The following is a 19,469-nucleotide window of genomic DNA, read 5'->3' on the forward strand; positions in this document are numbered from 1 at the left end:
ATGTGCTATATAAATAAAATTAACCATGACCTTTCCATTTTCACACAACAAACATACACACACTGACTGAACACAGCAAGTACATCTGACCTGTTTTGTCTGCCAGATACTGATTAAAAAAAAGGGCAAGCTACAACAGAAATGTGAGACACTTGAGGTAATTTCATAATGTCTATTATTAATGGTTCACGCTCATCTAGCACTCATATTACTTAAAGTTTCATAGTGCATGGCAACAGTTGCAGCTTCATAAAGGTTGTATTACTGACCAAGAGTATAATACATGTTTTTCCTCGCGATGTGAATGAGTTTGACAAGTTTGTGATAAATCTGTTAGCTTGAGATCCACTTTGTACTCCTTAATATTCACCAGATAAACGAAATACACGACTTCTACGAACTACTATTGCTGAACTGTTTCCGGAACTTCCGGTTGAACGCCATTTTGAAATTAACAGGTTACGTAATGACGTCAATTCAAATTCAACACTCTGAACTTGCTTATATAAGTTAAATAACTCTCCATGCAACTTAATCATTCTTAATCCTACCATTGACGTTTGTGGATGACAGCAACCGTAATTGGCACAGAGGTGAGAAGAACTCGATGATGATGATTCGATTCATTCGATAAATGTGTTAATGATACCTAAAACTAGGTTGTTGTTGTTGTTTTTTGTCCGACATAGGTCGACTAACAGGTGAGAAAGCAAATTTAGCAAGGGATTTCTCCAGCCTAATGCGCTTCGCTGTCTGTTATACAGTCTGAGGCGACTTCCACAGGCTGTTACTGGTCATTACAGTCTCAGTGTCGCCACCAAATAGAAGAAACCTGCTAAGGTGAATCTAATCCTAAAAAAATGTTTATCAATATGTTGATACTCTTGGAAGTTTGTCCAAATATTTTATGCTAACTTGTTATAAGCCAAGGGTTGTTTATATTTGGGATTACATTGAAGGTCAGATGAGTTTTATATACTGCATTTTTTTCAATGACTGTTTTCTTATAGATATGTAGGCTTTACAAAAGTGCTTTCAACAGGACATGTTGTTGCTGTTAAATCACATATTAAAACTAGAATAATAATAGCGTAGTTATTAAGGATATCTAATATCCATAGTGTCTCCTTTGGTTTTCAGTATATCCCATCAGAGGTTGGCGCATCATGTCAAGAGAAGGGTCCAGCTGGTCAAGTTTCACGAAGGCATACTGGGTGAGATGTCATATCCCTGTTCGGTATGTTCACCTGAGAAAACAACGTGGTCATTCAATCTAATTTTAATAATGTAATCCAACCCAGTTGGTGACATAAGACATGTTGAGCCAGGCATCCTTGCTGCCTTAAAAATCACATTAACAGTGATCAATAGAAAGGTTACGGCTCACTCTCGTGAGCACTACGACATTCTGCTGAGTTGTTGTCTGGACAAACCGTCTTCCCACTCTTGATCCTATTAAGAATTGCCCTAACTTATCCATCCCTCAACATTTCTGCCCTTGACTCCATACTAGCCCAATGCCTCCTCATCTCCTGTTTTCTTCACTACAAGGCCAATGAAGTCTGCCCCTGTCGCTATTCTCTCCCTCTGGGGAATGTTCTCTGCTCCAGATTTGCTCTTTCTCCATCATATTTCCTTCAACATCTAGCTCCTTCTTCACTTCACATCATCGTTCTATAAAATTGTATCCCCTTTTCCCTCGCTGTCTACACTATGGTAAAAGATCTTGAATGATCCTTCAGTGTTCCTAGCCTTTCATCCTTGGTTCCCTGCACACATGGCTACCTTTCTTCTCATCATCATACCGAACAGCTTCCTACCCTTTTCAATCCTCTACATTCCATATACCTACACTCCCATCAACTTTTTTGCTCTTCCTTTTGTCCCTCTCCAATTTAAGTCTTTCTGACCCTCCCATTTCATCATTTCTATAGTCATATATTCGTAATATTGAATTGTGTAATTTTAGCAAATATATGCATTTGTGAAGTTGAGTTGGATGTGGCAGAAGTAGATAAGTGTTTGGAGAATACCGGAAATGTTACGATAGAACCTTCCACACACAAGACCAGAGGCGTGTCTATCACCAGGTGGCAGAGTACCAGAATTATAAATAAAACTGACACTCAAAATTCAAATTTAGAATATTCGGTGGAAATGGTGCCACAGTCCCTGTAGTGAACACTTTGATATAGAACATATCACACACAGTTTCCTTTTGACTGGGATCATTTGTGTTACTGATTATGGACTGTTCATATTTTTAGTCTTTTAATATAGAAACACACATAGTTACAGATAAACCTCATGGTTGTTTTTTTTACAGATTATATGGGTTAACACCACGTTTGCTTGGTCAACAACAGAGCAAAGCTGTAATAGTGAATACAAGTGTTTAGAATTGTGAATAACACAGTCAAAAAGGTAATTATTAAATTAATTATAAAACAAATTTGATGAATGAAGCCCTTACCACAACCCCATACTGTAGGTCTCTGTAGCCCCTTCAGTGACGAGTAATAATAGTATGTATGAAACTTAATCTGTCGTATCTTCAAAAAGGTGAAATTACGGCAGGTGCCTGCTATTTTCACAAATCGCCACTAGATGTCATGCTGTCATTATGTTACATGCACCGTAAATGCTCTGTCCAGGTTTGATAATAGACAGCGCTTTTTGAGGAATTAGAAAAGTCCAATTTCATTAGTGAGATTGCCTCGGTATTTCACAGCCTTACTAATAGCTGTTTTTCTGTCTCCAGTGACTCATTCCTCCTGACAGAACGGTACGTTTTGGGACAACGGTACGTTGTAGACATTACTGAGATGGTAAGTGCACCGACTTTATGAAGTAAATCCAACACACGGCCGACAAGGAGAACTCCATATATATTGATCAATATGTCCAGCGGGAGAAATTACGATGATTTGTGGATGACTGAACTGAGGCTGTGCCGATCCTCTTAGTGTTACTGCCAACATGACATTGCTCTTCTCCAGTGTCCTTCCTAATATTGATTCTTCTCTATGCTCCTACTTTATTAACAGAATGTAGACCATCAGGTGAAACCACGCTTAGCAGTTGAAGCTTTCTCCCTGGGTAAACATAAATACTTTACCCCAGGTGTCCCCAACCACCGGTTCTGGTTCATGGGTCATTTGGCACCGGGCCACAGCGAATTAGGAAAGCCATGCTGACAAGTCACCAGCAGTTTGTGTATTTCAATATCAGCAACTCAGATAACTGCGACAAGATTGCAACACCATGTTAACATGGTATGCGAGTTCAATAGTAAACTCGGTTACGTGAGTGAAATGTACATGAACAATTCCCATGATGCTTTGCAGACCATGAACCGATCATAGTGCTGATTACAGGCTTCATTTCGCCAAGTTTGTGCCTTGTCATGTCAGATCAATAACCTACAGACATTTTATTTGACTTGACTTGAAGCACTCAAATGCGTTGTTTTCCTCCATGTATGTTCCCACTTTTTCTCTGATGTTCAGCTCTACCTCTATTCAGCCGAGCGGCTTGGCACACTGGACCTGATCAGCCACTGTGACGATTCCGGACCGGTTCTTTTCCCGTCTGAACACGCCGACTGGTTCAAAATTGCGTGCGGGAGACAGAATTGGAACAGAGCTGTATAAATGTGACGGGGTGCAGAGCATCATGGGAACCGTTCAGTTTCATTTCACATCACTGTAACTGAGTTTATTGTTGAGAGTGATGACACCTCATGTGCCAATTCAGTTATATTAGACCACAATTGTACTGGTAAGGTGCATGGCCGTATAAAAGATGCGATTCCGCTATCTATGTGTATTATTATATTTACAAAAGTCTAGTCTTATGCCAATGATGTCATAGTGATTTTTTTCTGACATGCTCCTTAGAAGCCGGTCCATGAGAATATCCTCTGTCAATAAACCAGTCCAGTTGCTGTCACTGTAAGTCATGAATGAAGTGCAGGTATACCTGGCAGAAATTCATTCATTCATTCCATATAAGTTGTGCAGCGTTTACAACAGTGTCCATCTTGTAAATTGAGTCTGTGCTCTATTCTAAGTCTCAGGACACTGTAACTGTCATCTACTGCCCACTTTCCAAGTAACATACCTCTAGACCCCAAAGGTTATTGCTTGGCTTTATAACATTGATGATGCCAATTCTGGACTCAGTGTGCAGTCTACAGGTCAAAGTTTTTAGTAGAGCGTACTGTAGAGAATCATTTTATTATTTTAACAAACAGCTGCTGTTAATTAAAATGTGGTCTCTGGGGGTTTTGAATTAAAATAATGTCTCTTCAGTTTTCATTCTTGTTGGGATCTCTTGAGGGGGACTTTGAACCCGCTGTATTCATTCATTCAGGAATTTCCGAACTGCGCACAGGCTTTGGTATTTATTTGACAACAAGTCGTTGCCGCTTTAATACCTAGAAACTGACATTTTTCAAGACTATTGAATCAACTCGTGTTTTTTTTCAAATTCATGTCATGTTTTTTTAAATATCCTGTGTACTTAAGAATGTGGTTCAGACTTGAGTCCATGCTATTAATTAACAACTGTCATGTACAATCAAACCTTTCTTCCTTATGAGTGGACACACACACACACACACACACTCAGCCCTGGGGAAACCAGGTGCCTAATGAAACTCCTGCTGAACTTTCGCACAAGCCTTTCCTAAGCAACAGAGAACTGTGTTTGAGAACTGTAAATGTATAGATATACCGTCCACAACTAACTGTGCTCTTCATCTGTTGTCCATCTGGAAATACCACTTTGAAAATCTGCTTCAGTAATGCTGGATGGGAAAATAAATGCTAGAGCCAAAGGAAGTTTTATTAGACAGGGCAGTACAACACAAGTGGTGCGCCGAGACGGGAAGACAAAAATGTGATCATTAAATGACAATGGCACAAATACAAACAAATACATGAACACAACTTACAGAGATGTTTTGGTCTAGATCACATACTAACTGTGCCAGTGGTAAAGTTTAGGGTTGTCAGATGGAATTTTTGAGCTCAATTGACCGCTCTAAAGTCGAGTTAACTCGCGACCAATTAATCACACGTTTTTTTAATCTGTTCTAAAAGTCACTTAAAGGAAGATTTTTATCGGCAGAGTGGCCAATAATGTTTCAGTTTTATGCTTCAAGCATGTTGTTGAACCTTTTCAGAGCCTCTGGGCTTATTCTAATGTTGTAATTATTGGCCACTCTGGTGTTGATCTTCCTTAAAGTCACATTTGGAACAGATACAGAATATGTGATTCATTTGCCATTAATTGTGCGTCAAAACAACTTTTGTGTGATTAATTGAGATTTAAATTTTAATTTATGAGCCATAAACTATACTGTAATTAATTTCTCATCATTGTTTTCTAATGCTTCGGATTCATAAACATAGCGTAAATGGCACTTCAATTCATATTTATGTAGTCAAGTTTTTTTTAATACATTACCATATGATACAATACAAAACTTGATTTCGTTTTATTTTGTTGGATAAAGTTAAAAATGTATTGTTTTATTGGTATTCAATAAATATTTGCTCAGGATACTTATCTTATATATAGATGTTCTTTAAATGTTATCCCATAATGGTTTTGTTATAATTTGTGTTAAAATTGCAAACCTTTTTCTTCATCACTGTACACCCAAATAAGTATTTCGTTTATCGTGAAAAAAAAATCCTGTAATATTATACTAGAAATAAATGTGCACTTAACAATGGAGGGTACATGGAAGGTTGACTGCTCAGACAGCCCTCGCTAGCATGACTGTGGGATATTTTTCCTGTTGAATGTCGAGTAAATCAGTGTCAGGCTTGAGCCTACAGTGTGTTCAGTGGAAAGCAGGAAAAGACCATGGCACTAAGATGCTATATCTTATCCGTGTGGAACAGTAACAGTGATTTGTGGACAAGTTAGATGGCGGTGTCACGGACGTGTTAGCGGAAGAGCCCGTTTTTTATCCATCAACAGGTACTATTGAGACGTCAATCCGACCGGCGCTTTGCCAACATGTTGCACTGCAGGAGTCATGGCGCTTTTCTTTTGATTTGCAGCCAATTTTCTTTTGAGCAACATGGGAAACAGCTTTTGCATTTATTTTCGGCCTTACAGATGTTCTCTGTGTCAAAGTGGTAGGTTTTTTTACAAGGTGTGCTTCCTCTGTCACAGTTTCCTAAAATGACTTGCTTCTGTATCCAATCAAACAACACCTTTGTGGTCTCCAACTATGGCAAGCCGGTATGATTTCCTCCAGCCCTTGTCTGGTGCTGCTTGTAGGAGGCTAGAGATGGAGAGAGTGAGTGGGAAAAGGAAGGAAACAAAAAGTGAGGGATGGCGATAAGCTAAACCTCATGTACACACTAATCAAACACAGGCCTGTTTCAAGTTCTTTTGGACCAACTCCAGCAGTTATACTACCTTTTAAAATATCTGTCCTCTAAATCTCTGGACTTTTCTTTGATTTACTTCACGCTTTTCTGGGTCACTGGTCGCGTAATAGAGTGGAAAGAGTCTTATGTAAGCATAGTTTCCTTTGATGCGTGATCCCAAAGTCTGTTGGTAAATTACGCCTATGTCTGAGGATGTGTGGATTTTAGCTGCGGACACCATCCTCTATTAAAACTCATGATTTATTCAGCTGATGCATGCCCCAGTTTATGTTCGCATTTTGTTTGACATGAAACGGAATAATGTTCTTTTAATAGTGTAAAACAAATCAACAAATGGATATTTAGATTTTCCCTTTCTTAAATGAGTGTATATTTTGTGTAATACTTTGGTCTTACTAAAGTGATGAATGACCTCAGTACTCACAGACATGTCTTTACACTGTCATTACTTAAACAGTGAGCCTCTCAGATCAGTGTTGCACTGTCTACTGACCTTGAGCATGGGTTGACCTTGACATACAGGTCAATCAGTGGGCAGCTTAGAAGATTTGCAGTTTAATTTATATATATATTATATATTGAATAGGTACAATATTAACATGAATGTCAATGCACTAGAGAGATTAATCACCTTTTGCTTCATGATAGGCAAAGGCAACACAATTCAGACTCCAATCCTCGTTTTTCTGTCTGTAATGCAATCGATATGCAAACATGAATAATTATATGTAATTATCACTTGATATTTTCACATGGAGTTTCAATGCGCTTGGATTGTTCTCATCATTAATGTTTGTCTGTGATTTTTGGCTTCATTCCATTTGGACCAAAGCCTTTTAAAAAAATGCACCTCCTATTTTGAACCATGTCCATCGACAGGTCTGTTAAAAGAGTCTGTAATCAGATATTACCTTTTTCGCTCAACAAAGACTTCATTCAGTTTATTCTAGACTGATTGTCAGTTGTAGAAGTTTTTCCCAGGCCTGTTTTTCCAATTGTCAAAATAAAGTAGCAGTATGCACTGTTGAGCTAGTCATGCATTACTGTTATGCATCAGTTTTTGTGTTTTGTGTAGTGTAGTAAGGTAAGGCATTAAAACAAAAGAAAAACAAAAAATATTTTACATGGTACAACTTCCAGAAATGTGCATGACTATTAATTTTTTTTTCATACACATTCACTGAGCTGGACTCTACTTTCAAATTGCAAATGGGTGTACGATGATTATTTTCAGTATGTTGGGATAGGGGTGAAAAAGGCAACTCCACAGATTTCACAGGATTCATCCTAGAAGTTAAAGCATCTGTCACAAAATGTACTATGCCATGAGCCAAAAATCCGTATTTTTGTTCAGGTGAAACTGATGTGAAAGCAGTGTAATTCCTTAGAATATAATTCCAATAATACGGTTATGACAGTAACAAACAATGAATAACACATTCTGTTTTTGTAGTACCTTGCCCCACACTTGGCTTGTGGGACAATTGAAAACAACAATAATCAAATCAATCCTTAAATTATGTTAACATAGACTGCACTGGCTTTCTTTAGAGGTTACAGGTTACCATGGTTGCTGAACGTCCATGCTTAGTGTCTTAATCTGACCTATGGGAGTTTGTAATTGTTATTGAAAGCAAATTCTGTACTTCCCACTCTGTTTCTGTGTTGATTGACTGGTTGTTTTCCTACAAACAGATATTATGAGTGTCAACAATTTAGCCCGTAATGCTTCACAGAAATTAAAAATGTGAAACTATATAAGAAACAAGTACTAAAGAAATATGCCCATGAATGTAAAAGAAGATTGCAGTCTACCAGTTTAAAGTTGAACACTGTTCAATAAATACTGCTCAGCCTGCAACACTGTCAGTTGAAAATGTTGGCATTCACTAGTTTTAATAATGTAATCATAAAAGAAAACGTCATCATGCCATCTTTTTTAACTATTAAGCCAGATTCATATATTCAGATGTTTTTAAGAGCTAGTCATTATGTTTTGAAAGGGTCCACTTGTCTGTTGTCTGTATAGAATTTACACCCTGATGTACACCTTTGGATGCACTCTGAGTTACTATTAGTTAATTATTGCCCGCATGGTAGATGGGTGCCTTTTGAACACGTAGAGCTAATAAAGTACACACAAAGTGAAATTCAAAGAAGTATATAGAAAGATAAACTGTTGAAGAATCGGGATTTCTGAGTAGTTGGTCTTCAACTAGAGTCAGGTTGCAGTTGACTCTGTTTATGTGACACCAAATTACAGCATGTGTCACCACTGGCTCAAAGCATCCATGGGTGTGTTTGAAAAGTCTGTGAGCACGTACCGAGTATGTTTGGACATGATTCATCTGAAAAAGCAAATAATAAACTTAAAAGGAAAGTTTGGTTACCTCACTCCTCAGTCAGTCGCTGACTCAACTGTTCCATGTCTCTGCTTCACTTTCATCCTAATGGAAGGATTCCCAGGCCAGACATTAAAATAATAAGGTTTTAACATTGGATGGTTTCGGTGTCTTGGAGCAAATGACTTTAAAGTTCACTTGCGTGAAATGTTGCATATGACTTGTGTAATCTGATAATGGAGATGTAATGTACATATTACTTTTTAGATTTGACTTGTGAGTGTCCTCCACATGTTAATGATACATAATCTTTGGTAAATTTACTCTTAGATATTGATCAAAGATAATACTATAATTCTGAATGTACATTATCTCTCCTGATTCCATTGTTCCCCAAAATGTTCAGAAATACTTGTGTACATATTAACCTCCTAGCTTGTGTACTGTGCTCCACGCCTCGTAGTACCCGCATAAAGCTATGTGATGCGTTTATTATTACATTTTGTATTAATTACCATTGTTCATCACTGTTTTGAGTCCAAGAGTCTTGAAAGTGCTCTACCAACATGTCACCTATAAAATATAAATCATTGTATTTTCTCTTTCTCATAACATCCTGCTTGTGGGGCACCAGTCAGATCAGCCAATCACAGACATGAGATGGTCACATGACACCAGAAAGCCATCCAATCAGTAGCCTAGAATCTGTGCCATTATACCTAATCGTCCAATTTTTATACTTCAGCTTCTCATGTCCCAAATGAGAAGGGACATGAGAGAAGAATGTCCCCAGGTCACAAACCTACAAATGTGAAATCCATGCATAGATAGAATCCATCTTGACGAATTTGTTCTACTCTTAGTATGTACTAGACAAAGTATGATCTCACTGAATCAATTTCAACTCACATCACATCATCACGTATAAAACACTGGGTTTGTCAATACATGTCCAACTTCACTCCTGGCTCTGACTATCGTTCATTCTACATTGAAATCAATAAATATGATGTTAAGTAGGTCAAGTAGGTTAAGTAGGTTCCTTAGCTCTACTGTCCGCAGTATGTTTCCTGATGACTCTCTTCTCTTGTCTTCCTCACCCACCTCCAGGCCGTCTTTCTATGAACCATTCCTAAACTTAACTATTAGGCAGAGAATGCACTTGACCTGCGAGTCAGCTATTGCTTCAACCAGATCACAAATCACCCCAGTGCCATGTGTGACATCTGCTCAAGTATGCAGACAAGTACGCACTCCTCCATACACGTCATCTATCAAATTTACTCAGCTACAGCCTCGAGGAGACAAAACTTACCTGTGCTCACTCTTCAATCAATTGGTCCAATGCTCGGATCCTTTGCCACTTATTATTTCAGACGTGTTGATGGGGCCAAATCAACACTTTGTGAGGATGAAGTGTAGAAAAGTTTTGTCCGGAACCAGACATACTGACGCCTTCTCCAAGAGACTCTATGAGGGTAGCCAGTGTGCTTTACTGAAGAGTGATTGTTTCTGTGTAAATTAAAAAATATATATTTCTGTGCTACTGTCGTGCCAGCTTGTTTACATGCGTGTTGTGTGTATATATATATATATATATATATATATATATATATATATATATATATATATATATATATATTTTTATGACTTGTGTGTATAGTGCCAGTGTTTGATGGTACATGTGAAGAGTTCCCAGAATGTGTGTTTTTACTTTGCTCTGTGTGTGCGTGTGTGTGTGTTTTACGGGGTCCAGTGTAGGCATTTTGAAGGGGGCCAGACAGCTGCCTTTTACTGCCCCAGGGGGTAATAAACAGCGAGGGAGGGGTAGTTATTTACCCCTTTTATTAGCGCAGGAGGTAGAGGAGGAACTTTATTGGGGTCACACTGTAACTACGCACAGCTGTAGGATAGAGAGAGGAATAAAATAGATAGTGTGTAGAAGAACAATGTATCAAATAACTTCATCTTTCTCGAAGTTGTGTTACTATCTGTAGATGCTCCCTTCAGACGGAGACTCATGGTCATCCATCCTTTCTTTGCCAGGTTCCTTCACAACCTTATCCTTGTTAAGCACATCTGCTGTCAATTGGCTCTACTTTGTAATCCAATTGGTATTTCCTGCTGTCGAGACACACCCACTGACCCTGACACTCTGGCCATTTGACAGTCTCAAGTTGACCTCCGTTTGTCTCATCACCTCCCTTGGTAACCATAACAACAAATGCTCCATTAACAAGTGAAAGTTTGTGAGGTCGCCTCTGAGCCACAGGCTTTGGTCTTGTTATAATGTTTAGTGTCCTTTGGTCCTTTCTCCGGTCAGAATTAAGTGGAAGGAAAAGGATTTTCAGTGTCAAACAGACAACAGGAAATGCTTCACAACAGCTTCAGCACCTCAATTATCAATGGAGGAATGAGTTTTCTACTCCTGCTCTGACCAGTAGAATAAATATGTCACATCGGAACAAATCAGATCCAGAAAACATGCTGACAAAGTGTGTTTCCATAGGTGGGTGACAGGATATGAATGTCAGCCATGGGACAAAAATCTCCAGTGTTGCTTCTGAGAGATTCTCTTGGTGAGCCAAGGATCTCATCTGTCTCTCGCTTCACTGCTGACATAAAGCTTGTGAAAGAGACAATACTTCTGATCAGTCTTAGAAGATCATGTCTCCATCAAAGATTCCTTAGATTTTTTTCTGTATACTGTTCCATCAGTAACACAGATATTTGATGTCGAAATTATATCTATATTTTTCATTTTTTCATACTCTTTTTTTTTATAAATGGATATTAAAAAGAGGTCTCTGGTATACTGCACCAGATGTCCTTTTAAAACAAGTAACAACAGTATTTTAAACATTCATTTACATATGAGGATCTGGGTTTCTTCCTGACTAATACTTTCAGTTGGTGTGAGTGTTTCTATGTGTGTCATTCAATCCTTCGAACAGTTGAACAACTCAAGGTAAAGGGAGACGTTGTTAAATTACAGTATTAAAAACTGCAGTACTTGAATGTATTGGCATTTTATTTAAATAAAAATAAAAAACTGATTTAACTCACTGTGATACTATAAAATCAGGTTTAAGTTATACATATATCAATAGTGGCCAGTGAGGGGCTCTCTGTCATACAAATGAGTAAGCTGATAAGAATATCATATTTGCCATTTTTTAAGATTTTATTCATTTTCTCATTAAAAGTATGCATCTGAGCATATGTCAGACATTCTTTTACTCTTTATTGAAGCCAGACAGCATTTGAAAAGTATTTTTTAAGTATGAAACCAATATGAAAGAAAGAATTTTTCAAAGAATCTCTTGGCGTCTTTACTGCAACTGGCTCATCGATGGTCCTTTCATATGCCAGTGAAACACTGCAGGAGGAACAGATCGATGTGAAATGGGAAAGAAAAGTGCACAGTAGGCAGAATGGAAATATTTGCCGCCTTTTGAGTGAGGTAAAAAATATAAAGCCAGGAAGGGGGCGTGAGGAAAAAAGGTGATTGACAGAGTAAAAGAGGAGTGGGAATGGAAGAGAGAACGCTGGACAGGGAAGTAACAGACAAGTTATTCTAGTTGCAGACAGCTGACAGAAAGCCTAAAATAAGATGGTGCCGTCTAATGTGTGCATATTCCCGAGCTACACACACAAACCATAAAAACATACACACTGCTAAATGCTTTGTTGCATTCCAAATGGTTAAGGAGAAAAAAGGGAGGACCTGCTGATTTATGACCGTGCTTTATTGTTTCGCCGTAGAAAATGTTTTGGATGTTCACATTTCATACCAATGAGAGACAAAGTAAAACCTTGGGCAGCACCGAATTAGAATGAGGTGTCATAATAAATACAAAATTATGTGAAGTACAAAGGTTGTGTAGTGGGGCGAAAAGAACTACAAAAACGGGGGGCCCAATGAAACTGACCTTAATGTGGAAGAGTCATTAATATCACACACACATACTCAGACGCGCACACACATCCATCATAACAACTCATGAGCTAAGACCAATGAGTACATATGTGACACATCAGATACCACACTCATCACATAGTGAATCTATGTTGGAATAAAAGATTGCTGCAATCTCCCAGCTCCAGCTCTGTCTTGACCCGGGGAAAAGTGGTGATGCAGAATAAGAAAGGAGACTGGAGAGACACAAAGTGCTCTTGTTCATTGCCGCTCGTAGACTCTGGTGCAGATCACATCATCTGCCCTCATGGTCTGTCAGGAGAGTAGAGAAGAAGGGGTTAGTCAGCACTCCATGGAAACGTTCGGTCCCAGTTATTTCATGGCTAGAGCTCATCTTGGGAAGGGTTTGCTAAGAAAGACTGGCGTACTCTTTTAGCAGCACAGCATTTTTACAACATCATTTGTGGTGGGACTGAAATACATTTATTGTTTGGTGTGGACCAAGGATGCTGTAAGAGTCTGACCTGTAAAATCCTCCTAAAGAGAACAGCCCATTTACATAAACCTTTGGATGACTGAGATCACATAAATTGTTGGCTGGACATTTTTACAATCAGTGTGGAACCACATGATACAGCATTGTGTCAAGGTGCCATTGTGCCATTGATCATCAGCTGTGTTTGGAGCGGTTTTCTATTGTTATTAACCTGATAAAACTGACCTCTAATTGGCATATCTCCTTGAAATTTAATATTTACAAAGTGCAACAAATGTTAAAGCAGAGAACATGAGCTCATATTACAGGAGATCCCAGGAGCTCCAGACAGCCCGTACACGGATGTTACTGGTTCATGCTACGTGTACACAAATGTTTGAACCAATATATTGCACATATTTCTGTGTTTTTTAGTTTGAATTTGAACACACCATAATGTGACTGTAAATATTAAACACACATTTTAAATTAATTAATTTCATTTAATTCTGTTTCAATGTTTTTCATCTATTATTCAATCAAAAAAGTGAGTGGAATCTAATAATGATGTATAATTGATTATTTCCTACCATGCCCTTACAAAGCAGTGAAAATATGTATGACATTTTTATTTGAAAATTGAAGGGTAAATGAGATAATGCAGTAATAGGAAGCAACAACATGCCAGTGCCAAATGATCTTCCTTATCTGACTGCACTGCATGGTAGCAATTGTGAGGAGCATAGATAAAGGGCTTGTTTTCAGTTGAATGAATCATGTGAATTCAAGAAACTCAGCATGGCGTATACACTTCCTGGAATGAAATCACCAGCAGCTCACTTGCTTGCTCAGAGTTACTCACCACAATCACAAGATCTTTCCTTATACCACTGCAATTTATTTTTTCTTTTTTTGAACTTGTTGACTTCTTGAGAACCAGCTACTTTATGTATGCCAGGATATTTGGCTTCCCACACAATTGTATTTGTTGCATGCTGCAATTAGACGTTTTAATATGACTTTTTCATATGCATCATGTGGCTCAAGAAATAGAAATTCCCAGAGAAGTAAATGTGGCAGATGTTACTTGGTGAGAAAAGGAGGGGAAATAATCTTCTAGACTTTTCAAAGAGATCTACAATATATTCGTCATTGAGGGTCATGGACCCCAATGTTTCAGTTTCTGGCTTTTTATTGCATGATTCCTCATTTGTTTATCCTGTCCATTCGCTTCATCCATCAACTCCTGAGTCTGAAAGCAGCTGTTCTTCATTGTTTCGCAGATGTTACGATACTCTGCACAATGTGACAGCAGGTTGATTTAAAAGCTGCCAAACGCAATTGTGCCTTGAGCTGTCAGTGCTGTGAACACATCATCTGGCTCCAACCTTTCATTTGCTTTTTTTGCAACTTGAGTACTTTGTTAAGGTTTCTGTGAGTATTTGTCTTCACGAAATCCAAAAAGCAGTCTCAACATGACATTGATTATCTTGAACTTGCGCAACATAACGTTAAAGATCTTGTGATAAGTCCTCCATCAGGAGATGTGAGCTAAAGCTTTGTCCTGTTTTTCTTCAACAACATTTTTGTTAATTGATGACTCATGCCTGTGCCAGTCAAGAATCTGTGTCACATTGGATTCTATTGCATGCACGAACCAGGAGAGTTTTTCATTCATTGCCTCACTTCGTACCAGCTAAAGTACCAATAGCAATTAGATAAATGGCAAACAAAGAGCTCTATGTGGGAGTTGATTGAGTTTCTTACGAGCCATTACAAGTGCCAGTGCCAAATATTTCTTCATTCAAAAAGTTGTGTATATAAGTAGCATTTGGAGTTGTCTACTCACCAAGTACTGAGGTAGTTACTCACTATATTATCTAACAAACTCATAAGGCTTTTATTGAAATTCTCACAACATACCTGAGCTACCTCTGTATGGGGGAATCTGGTGGATTGGAAACTCAAGGTTTAAGTGCATTTTTTTTTTTTTTTACCAGAATCAGTTTGCCTTCATTGGTCATCTCACGGGTCCAGGAGGTTTTCGGTCCCTCTCCTTTCTGCAGAGTCTGCTCACAGCTGATCTTGTTGTCCGTCTCCCAACGCGGAAAACTCTAAGAGCAGAAGGAGGACATTAGCAGATGTTTTATTTGTTTAGAGCTGGATTGTTTTAACATTCGAATAAAGTGCATAAACGACACCAGGCATACAGGACAAGCCCAAGACATGATAACTTCAATGTGGTTGTTGTTAAAGTGACGTACTGGCCTCTTATATGTGTTTGCTTTGGAGACGGCCAAACAGAGATCATTGATGGGAAAATGGGGAGAACCAAGGGGGAAATTAGGGAGGGACTGTCGTCACCAGGGGGATCTTTTGCAAGACAGATGGTTGAACGTGTCTGGAATCACTGTGAAGCACGTCCAGCCGTCTAAGGCCAAGGGAGGAGACCAGATATGCTATCAATCCAAATATGACTAAAAGCCAACTCAAACAGCTTGATGTCATTCGCACAAATCCTTCTTTATCCACCCATCATTTCTTAGTGCACTTGTTTGCTTATGACAAACCACAGAAGAATATGTGTTGTGTACCGTGCAGGGGCGTCCATCCACCGTGGTTTCGTTGAACTCCTGCCCCACAGTAAAGGTGATGTGGGTGGTCCGCACTGTCGTGGAAGTCTTAATGGACAACGTTTCTCCATCCTGCGTTATCTCCACAAAGGGCTTGGAGGCCGCCTTCACGGCAATTTTGCGCAACATCACATTAACACCTGGAAGAGGGAGCAGCTTATTAGATCTTTGTCAGAACACTGATGAGATCATGCAAGAAATCCAGGCCAACACATCTGCTGTCCCGCCAGACGTGATCATATTTTCACACCACACAGGAATGTTGTTTAATTTTCTCAAGTTAAGCAAATTATTTCAGGAGGGAAATCACTCTCTTTAAATGTTAAATGAGGTTTGGTTTGTGATGGTGGGACAGGAAGACAGTTGAGTTAAGGGGCAGTGGTCTCTTGGTCCTGTGTGAAGATTTCTCGCCAGTGTGATAGGAAGTGTGTATTTTTGTGCGTCTGCCTGTGAGGTGGGTTTCACACTCCTCACCTCATAGACATTCCCACCTGTCAACAAGAGTAAATATACGCAGAGTCAGAAATGCTGCCTCATTCAGCACAAATATCCACTGTATTCAACACAGATATGATGTGCTTCATTGTAGACTGTACTGGAAAAAAACAGTTTTCATGACATATGATTGAGTTGCCGTTATAGCCTTTTGGTTGTTTGGACACCTCAAGATCCAACATCTACTTTAACTGTATATTATTATTTAATGTGGTTTGTTCTCATTAAATCAAACCCCTTTGTTTTATGGACTGTGGAAGGAAAGTAAAGAGCAGAAACACTGTTATATTTCAAACTCAAGGCCGGTGGGCCACTTCTCGTCCGTCATGGTTACAGATAGCCCACAAGTCTACTATAGTTGTCATGTCATGTACTGCAACAGTACAGAAACTGTTACAAGAGTTTACACAAATTGGCTATTTTAATGAAATATTATAATCAATCCTTAAATGCTATCATGAATGGCGACTAAAAACCTATTTTGTTCCCATTATGTGGTTCTGCCATTAGCATACCTTACTTAAACTATGAACTTGAACTTTCTACGCTTATGGTTGTCATATGTTATAGTGGTTTTTGTTTGGTTGGTAGCTCATTGTGGTGCAGTTTTCAACAGTAAATTGTATTAGGGAATTTCGGTCTGGTTACATAGATTGTGAGGGCAACATTAATGGCACTGTAATATGTATATTATATCACCTCTACGACAGCAAGGACTGGTGTGGCTAGTCTGCCACTGAAACTGTGAATTTAGTTTGATGAAAAATCCCATTCCATGCCCTGTGGATTCTGATTTTAAAATATGCTAATGCATAAAGACGAGGATTTTTGAACAGGTTGTAGATACAGTCCCCAGCCTGTGGACCATTTGGGGGCCACAGATGGCGCATTGGTGTCTTACCTGACCATGCTTTTGCTGAAGAAACAATTTGACATTCACCCACATGGGGGAACTCAGCACTAGACAGACAGTCTGGATCAGAGGTCAAGGAGCAGAGGGCAGAGGAAGCATTTGGGAAAGGAGAGGAGATGGGAGGAGAGCAGACGTGAGGAAAGGAAGGGAGGATGGCGAGAAACAGGAGGTAGGTGGGTGCTGACAGGTTACTTCCAGCTGCGTGTTGCCCTCTGTTAATACCAGAGATCAGAGGCCATTTCTCTCTGTCAATCATGCCACCTCACATCTGCCTCTCTCTGTCTGCTCAGCTTTTTAGTGTTTTATTTTCCAGAGAAATGTCATTAAGCTTTTGATGAATGGAAAACACAGTGTAATTATGGCACTAATATAACAAAGCACCGTGGCGCCAGAGCGAGCGTTGTTGCTAGGAAGTGCAGCAATCACAACATTAAGATCAAATCTGCATTTCAAATAGTTTCACGCTATTGGACTGAAGTGCAAAGGAATCTCTGCACCCAAAAGTTCTGTATGAGTTGGGTTTTAAAAGCTCTAAAGTTTGGTTAAAACTTGACTTCGAGCATTGATAAAGGCAAGAGAACAATAAAGTTAGCAGTTAAAGTTAGTACTGCTGCAGACATCAGTACCACAACATGAAAAAGAAATCACACCTTTGATGGCTGTGTAGAGGAGCTGATAGTCATATACACTGCTGTAAAATGTTTGTTTACGTTCGTAAATTTGCTCCACAAAAACTCTTTTTTGCTACTCTTGAACCGGACTGAACCTGAACAGGATTCAGTGTCATAAAGGAGCACTGTTTTACCAGAAACACGCAAACTATGTTAACAGAATTAAGATGGGAATATTTTGATGCTAACTAAATTACGTCCGTTCAGAACAAGACATGAACCTTTACTCTTCACAACCCCCTGTCCATAACTTCTAGTCGTAGCTTTAAAATTAAGTAGTTACTTTTGAATTCCACTTTTAACACGAGAATGATGATAAATGATGCATAAAATTTTAAGCACTTATTACCACAGGAAACTTTGGATAAATGACGACATAAAGGCAATAATCAGATTATACTGTGTGACATATAAATGGGATTAAAAGTGGAATGTTCTTTAAGCAACCACCTTAAATATAATAATCATGTTCATTCAAAGAAGGTTATTTTATGTTAAGTAATTTCGAAGTAATGGTAGATGAGAGGTTGCTGGAGCCAATTCCAAGAGTGGTTGAAAGTTTTATTTGTACTTCTTTTTCTGTCGTGGGACACGGAGTTGCCAGAACAGCACTTGATCTCACGACATATTTAACACTAGAGGATGTGCTCGTCTCCACTGTCATGACACACACTTCTATTGTTACACGCACTGTCAGGTTTGGAGGTGGAAGATATTAATTCCAGGTCTTCACTGTCAGATCTTTTAATGTGAATCTGCGCATAATGAAATCACATTCTAAATGAAGCCTGCCCGGGCTGAACCCTCCAAGTCTGAGCAGCAGGTGTTTTCCACTGTCCATTCAGAGCGTGCAACTGCCCTGCACTGTAGCGCGTCGAGATGGTCCTGTGCAATACACACACACACCAGCGCGCGCGCACGCGTGCACACACTACATTAGAGGCTGTGACTTGGACAGATGCGCTGCCGTTTGTCTCTATTGTGTTTGCTGAAGAGGCCAAGCGGAGAAAAGATAGAAAAAGGAGTGCGGCTGGCTGGGGGCCAAGCACGAAGTTTAGGGTCCCGTAGAATGACAAAGACCCCCTACCCGTGTGCTGCAGACGCACGACTGTTATGCCCCACATATGAACACTTCACTTACCCAGGACTTTCAAAAGCTCCTCGAAGTTTTCTGAACTCCTCATCTCCCAGTTCCCGGAGAAATCAGGGATTTTGCGCTCCATTTTTTTCTCGTCTGGATTGTGCAGGTGAAGTGTCTGGTCCTGGTCTGGACAGTGAGTTCGAAATGCTCCGAGGGATGCGCCTACGCTTTTGAAGAGACTGCTACGACTTGACTGATGGACTGTCACTGTCAGAGCTGCTATCTGCACGCAGTGCCGGCGCTCATTATGAGCTGCTGCAAATGAATGGCACCGAGAGAGAGTACCAAGTAGACGATTGACACGCCCCCTTCGGTCCGGACACGCCCAGCGGAGCGCAAGATTACAGGCAAAATGACGGCGCCTCGCACTGACCACACCTTCAGTCGGAAACGTGCGCTTTAAAACACGCCTCTTATAGCCGGAAAACGAGTGCGCTGCCGCCCTGCCCTATCATCTCTGCGCACTG

At 39.5% G+C, this 19,469-nt stretch overlaps 2 protein-coding genes across 3 annotated transcripts in view; one reads left to right on the forward strand and one right to left on the reverse strand.

Annotated features, from left to right (window-relative positions):
* Window positions 1-481: 481 nt before the first annotated feature.
* The window catches only part of LOC128771593 (uncharacterized), a 52,123-nt gene continuing 33,135 nt past the window's right edge, over window positions 482-19,469 (forward strand). Inside the window, exons 1-5 of one of the 2 annotated variants that reach the window (XM_053887050.1) lie at window positions 482-593; window positions 690-701; window positions 765-840; window positions 1,141-1,214; window positions 2,762-2,828. In XM_053887050.1, the coding sequence (XP_053743025.1) occupies window positions 2,826-2,828 (3 nt within the window). In that variant the 5' untranslated portion in view covers window positions 482-593; window positions 690-701; window positions 765-840; window positions 1,141-1,214; window positions 2,762-2,825. The remainder of the gene's footprint in view (window positions 594-689; window positions 702-764; window positions 841-1,140; window positions 1,215-2,761; window positions 2,829-19,469) is intronic. The other variant, XM_053887048.1, reaches the window with a different exon arrangement.
* On the reverse strand, window positions 12,036-19,274 carry crabp2a (cellular retinoic acid binding protein 2, a). The gene is made up of 4 exons (XM_053887059.1): window positions 19,003-19,274; window positions 15,744-15,922; window positions 15,147-15,263; window positions 12,036-12,986 (listed from the first exon to the last, which is right to left on the reverse strand). Exons 1-4 carry the CDS (start codon window positions 19,082-19,084, stop codon window positions 12,936-12,938), a joined length of 429 nt encoding a protein of 142 aa, XP_053743034.1. The 5' UTR covers window positions 19,085-19,274; the 3' UTR covers window positions 12,036-12,935.

Source organism: Synchiropus splendidus, chromosome 15, assembly GCF_027744825.2.
Source record: "Synchiropus splendidus isolate RoL2022-P1 chromosome 15, RoL_Sspl_1.0, whole genome shotgun sequence".
Lineage (NCBI taxonomy): Eukaryota > Metazoa > Chordata > Actinopteri > Syngnathiformes > Callionymidae > Synchiropus > Synchiropus splendidus.